General features: G+C 46.5%; 1 protein-coding gene across 2 annotated transcripts in view; it reads left to right on the forward strand.

Moving 5' to 3' along the window:
• The window catches only part of znf385c (zinc finger protein 385C), a 40,677-nt gene extending 35,028 nt beyond the window's left edge, over positions 1-5,649 (forward strand). The window contains exons 5-9 of one of the 2 annotated variants that reach the window (XM_035532976.1): positions 2,733-3,011; positions 3,274-3,461; positions 3,951-4,052; positions 4,148-4,240; positions 4,538-5,649. In XM_035532976.1, coding sequence (XP_035388869.1) covers positions 2,733-3,011; positions 3,274-3,461; positions 3,951-4,052; positions 4,148-4,240; positions 4,538-4,765 — 890 coding nt within the window. In that variant the 3' untranslated portion in view covers positions 4,766-5,649. The remainder of the gene's footprint in view (positions 1-2,732; positions 3,012-3,273; positions 3,462-3,950; positions 4,053-4,147; positions 4,241-4,537) is intronic. The other variant, XM_035533004.1, reaches the window with a different exon arrangement.
• Positions 5,650-5,856: the final 207 nt, after the last annotated feature.

The raw sequence follows: 5,856 nt of genomic DNA on the forward strand, positions 1-5,856 counted from the left end.
GTTACAGGACAACATCTGCCTGTGACATTACAAATTACAGGGCAATATCCCCAGCCTGACATCACCTGTTACAGGAAAACATCTCCTGTCTGTGACATCACCAATTACAGGACATCATCCCCTGCTTGTGACATCACCAGTTATAGGACAACAGCTCCTGCTTGTGACATCACCAGTTACAGGACTGGCGCTGACCATGGATGATGTAAGTGCCAAGATTTCGAGTGATGAATTTTTAGAAAAACGCACGGAAAGCTCTCAAAGACTCGTCATGAGGCACATCATGACACAGAGACTTGTCATGAGATACATCACGACACAGAGACCCATCATGAGGCACATCACGACACAGAGACTCATCATGAGGCACACCACGACACAGAACACGACAGAGGGATGATTAGTCAGTGTACAGAGGAAATGCAGTTGCTAGTGCAAATTCAACAACCTCTCTCTGAATGTGGTGGCTGACTTCAGGAAAGCACCTGGTGATCACTCTCCAATCAATATCGATGGCTCCTCTGTGGAAATCGTCAAAAGCACCAAGTCAAAAGCATCAGGGGGCATCAGGAGAGCACCCTAACCATGTTCTACCGGGGGCAGGTTTGGGAATTTCTCCATCTTGGACCGCAAGACCCTGCAAAGAATAGTAAGGACAGCCAAAAAGATCATCAGGGTCTCTCATCATGCTACCAGCTCCCAGCATTGTGGATGATCTCACACACCCCTCACACACACTCTTCTCTCTGTACCATCAGGGAGAGGTACTGAAGCAGTCAGGCCTGCACGGCCAGACTGTATAATAGTTTCTTCCTGTCATTAGACTCCTCAACTCCCAGAGACGGACAACAAATATTTAACAAAAAAAATAGTCCTGTATTTTATATTTATTATTTAACACTTACGTTCTTCTGTGTTGGTCCTTTATTTTAGATTTATTGTTTACACTTATGTTTTTTTGCTGCACCATGGTCCTGGAGGCATGTTGTCTCATTCTACTGTATACCTGTATATAGCTGGAATGACATTAAAAAGCCTCTAGTCTCTCGTTACATTTACGGCATTTATTTGACACTTTTATTCAAAGCCACTTACAATTCTGACTGAACACAACTTGAGTAACTGAGGGTTAAGGGTCTTGCTCAGGGGCCCAACAGTGGCAACCTGGCAGTGGTGGGACTTGAACTGGCAACCTTTTGATTACTAGTTGAGTACCAATCAAAGCTTATTGTAATAGATACCAGTATAATCATAATGTTTGACCATCCATATTAGTTATCAATCAACATAGCCAGTCACTTCATTGTCACACCCCTTTACGTATCTTCAAATAACTTCTTTAACTTCTCATGGTAACGAAAAATATTGGGACAGGTATTGTGAGGGTAATTTGAAGGTAACTTATAGAAATGACAGAACACAATTGCCAAAAAAAGATGATGTGTAATTTCAAATGAAAGTTCACACACTGTTCACTTACATGGGAAGAGGTGGAGTTAAAGGTTGTACTGCAGTCAGCCACTAGAGTGCATCTGACACATTAATGGCGTCACTTTTCAATGGCTGTCGTCCAGTACACTAGTATACACAGTCTATGGTGTTATACAGTGTCATGGAAATCTCTGGTCCTATAATAATGACAAGCCAGACAGCAATGGGTAAAACAAAAGTAAATCTAATTTAATGTTCGTCTTAGCCTGAGGGCATCTCAGTTACACACACACATGGCATCTGTAAGGAAGAAACAGCTTCATTCTTCTCCTCTGTGCTCTTATATTACTCTCAGCATTCACAAACTAGCAAAACAACTCTGAAAAGGGGGTTGTTTTGCTCCCTACCGTCTTATCTGCCCAGCAACAGAGCGTTCTTCTCAGGATCCAGATTAGGAGATTATACTATTACTATATACTATTATACTATTAATCCATTAAAATTGTGTTGTTTTTTTAATCACCTCTATAAATTCACCTCAGTATTTTAGCTGGGTTGTTTTCCCCTGCTAGTTGAAGCTCATTAGATAGCAGAACAATATGCTACTTAGTTAACATTTAATGAAGTGATCCAGCTACAGCAACAAGCACATGCCTCCATGTTTCCCAGTTGTTGAGGGGGTGAGTGGGGTCCCTTTTTAAAAAACATACCATGTTCTCACAATTACTTTAGCAAGTAAGGGAGTGGAGAGGTAAGGGAGTGGAGAGGTAAGTGAATGGAGAGGTAAGGGAGTGGAGAGGTAAGTGAATGGAGAGGTAAGGGAGTGGAGAGGTAGGAGTGGAGAGGTAAGGGAGTGGGGAGGTAAGTGAATGGAGAGGTAAGGGAGTGGAGAGGTAGGAGTGGAGAGGTAAGGGAGTGGGGAGGTAAGTGAATGGAGAGGTAAGGGAGTGGAGAGGTAGGAGTGGAGAGGTAAGGGAGTGGGGAGGTAAGTGAATGGAGAGGTAAGGGAGTGGAGAGGTAGGAGTGGAGAGGTAAGGGAGTGGAGAGGTAAGGGAGTGGAGAGGTAAGGGAGTGGCCCTGGAAATCAAGGGGGGGAGAGGGGAGGTCTCAGAGGCAGAGCTAGTGAGAGCTCAGGGGAGCCAAAGGGATCTGTTCAGTGATGGAGGGATCTCTCTCTCTCTCTCTCTCTCTCTCTCTCTCTCTCTCTCTCTCTCTCTCTCTCTCTCTCTCTCTCTCTCTCTCTCTCTCTCTCTCTCTCTCTCTCTCTCTCTCTCTCTCTCCCTCTCTCTCTCTCTCTTTAGAGTTGCTTTGTGATTCTGCCTCTGTGGTGAAGCTGGACGATACTCAGCCCAGCTCCGTGGCTCTGACTCCCATGTCCGAGGTGTCGTCTACCGATGTGCTGGACTCTTCTTTCGTCTCCCAGCAATCAGACACCAGCAGGGAAACGAGCATCCAGCAGGGCAGCCCTGCAGAGGACGCGCTAGGAGATAAGGACCCAAGGCGGACCAAGCAGCATCTATACTGCCCAGTCTGCAAGGTGACAGTCAACTCAGTCACCCAGCTGGAGGCCCACAACAGCGGTATGTGTGTGTATGTGTGTGTGTGTGTGTGTGTGTGTGTGTGTGTGTATGTGAGTATGTGAGAGTGTGGGTGTTGATGTGACTGTGTGTATGGGTGTTGGTGAGGCGGAGGGTTGTGGGTGTTGTTGTGAGTGTATGTGTATAAGTGTTGGTGTGTGTTGGAGAGTGTGTGTGCATGTGTGTGTGTGTGTGTGTATGTGTTAGTGTGTATATGTGTAGGTGTGTTGTTAGTCTTCTACATGGCCTCATGGTCTTTCCACAGGTACCAAACACAAACTGATAATGGAGGGACAGAGCATATTGCCACGACGACGGGGAAAGGTGCTGTCCTCCCGTGCCATGTGTAAAAGCAAGCGATTGGCCAATAAAGGCAGCTTGGGTGTGGCCAGCAAGAACTTCCAGTGTGAAGTATGTGAGATTCGCGTCAACTCTGAGACCCAACTCAACCAGGTGCATACATACGCACTCATTCACAAGAAAAGCCTGTTTTGCAGAACTTGAAGGCAATGGCCCCTCAGCCTTAGTTAATTAGGTGTTAATTCCTATTCCTTAGGTCTCTCTAGCTGTTAGTCATGGCCTGCAAATATTACCAGTTAAATATTAAACCTAAAAAAGTGTTACAGTGGGTAACAGTGGGTAAAAGTGTGTTACAGTGGGTAACAGTGTGTTACAGCGGGTTACAGTGGGTAATAGTGAGTAACAGTGGGTTACAATGGGTTAGAGTGGGTTAAGCCCTGCCTACAGATCACCAAGGCCAAGGATTCCCTTCATACATATACTTCATACATCAAAGATTCTACTGGATCACAAGTAGTGTTGTTATAGTGAAGTATATTTATGACTTTCTAACCTCAACCCTAAACCTTACAGTATGTTTAATGACTTATATATGGGTTAACCCTAACCCTAACCCTTATGGTATGTTTGTTGTAAATGTAGCACATGAACAGTCGCAGACACAAAGACAGACTGGCAGGAAAGACACCAAAGCCCAAATACAGTCCACACAGCAAGAACCCGAACCCTACCTCAGGAGTACTGGTGAGACACACACAGACACACACACACACGCATACACACATACGCATACACACACACCCCGGTTCTCATGGTTTTCATTACAGTTCTTCTTTTAGCAGAGTGTCAGGTGGAGTAGCTGTGCTGGAGGAGCTGTGTCCGCCATGAAGAAAGTCTTTAACCAGTACAGTCTGTCCCCTTTGGCTTCACAGGTAAGTGATGACTCACAAGACCAGTTTTACATTCTATGAACATTTGTAAAACCATAATGTGTTAAAATACAGACAGCTTTTAAACTTTTCAGTATTTCACTTTTTCATTTGTATCTGATTTTCCATTTGACTCTGAAATAAGGTTAGGAAATTTTTTTTTCTGCTATGCAAGCTTTTTTTGCGTCACTGTTCCCTTTGGATTACCCTTCCGTGACGTGACGTGACTGACATTTCTATTGGTTGGGGTAATTTCTTGTCTTATCTCATTCTCACAATCTCTCTCCTAATCTCTTGTAGACCAAGCTGGCACTACAGAAGCAACTGACTAAAAACTTGTCAACCAGCTTCCTGCCAACCCCTATAACTCCACCCACTCTTTGCACAGTGGCAGCCAATCCACTCGCACTCCGGCACCCAGCTGGTGCCACATTTATTCAGACACCAATCCTAGGCCCCGCCCTCTTTCGGCCTGCACCAGGACCACTTCGGGCCACACACACCCCTATTATCTTCTCACCTTATTAAAGCATGCACATACTTACACACACACACACACACACACACGCACACACACATACACATGCACACACACACCCCTATTGTCTTCTCACCTTATTAAAGCATGTACATACTTACACGCACACACACACACATACACGCACACACACCCCTATTATCTTCTCACCTTATTAAAGCATGCACATACTTACACACACACACACACACACGCCCACACACACACACACACACACATACACATGCACACACACCCCTATTGTCTTCTCACCTTATTAAAGCATGCACATACTTACACACACACACACACACACACACACACACACGCACATACACAATACATGAATAAACTCTATACAAATAAACTTTGTTATAGTGTGAAACATGTACATACAATAAACTGACATACAACACTCTTGAAAATTCTAAAACTGATACACACACACACACACACACACACACACACACACACACACACACACACACCTCCTGAACTCTCCTATAAGACTGTGACCCTTCTGAGAAGGTGACTCGTGAACTATGCACAGAGTGGTAGAAGTCAGAGAGGAAGAGAATGAGAGACAAGAGAGAGGAAGACAACGACAGACAGCGGAAATGCAGAAGGAGAGTGAGTGCACACACCCCCGGGCTTTGGGAGGAGAGTGATTGCACACACCCCCGGGCTGTGGGAGTGCACACACCCCTGGGCTGTGGGAATGCACACACCCCCGGGCTTTGGGAGGAGAGTGATTGCACACACCCCCGGGCTGTGGGAGTGCACACAACCCTGGGCTGTGGGAGTGCACACCCCCCCGGGCTGTGGGAGTGCACACACCCCCGGGCTGTGGAAGGAGAGTGATTGCACACACCCCCAGGCTGTGGGAGTGCACACAACCCTGGGCTGTGGGAGTGCACACACCCCCAGGCTGTGGGAGTGCACACACCCCCGGGCTGTGGGAGTGCACACACCCCCGGGCTGTGGGAGTGCACACAACCCTGGGCTGTGGGAGGAGAGTGAGTGCACACACCCCCGGGCTGTGGGAGTGCACACAACCCTGGGCTGTGGGAGGAGAGTGAGTGCACACACCCCCGGGCTGTGG

This window comes from Electrophorus electricus, chromosome 1, assembly GCF_013358815.1.
Source record: "Electrophorus electricus isolate fEleEle1 chromosome 1, fEleEle1.pri, whole genome shotgun sequence".
In the NCBI taxonomy this organism is placed as follows: Eukaryota; Metazoa; Chordata; class Actinopteri; order Gymnotiformes; family Gymnotidae; genus Electrophorus; species Electrophorus electricus.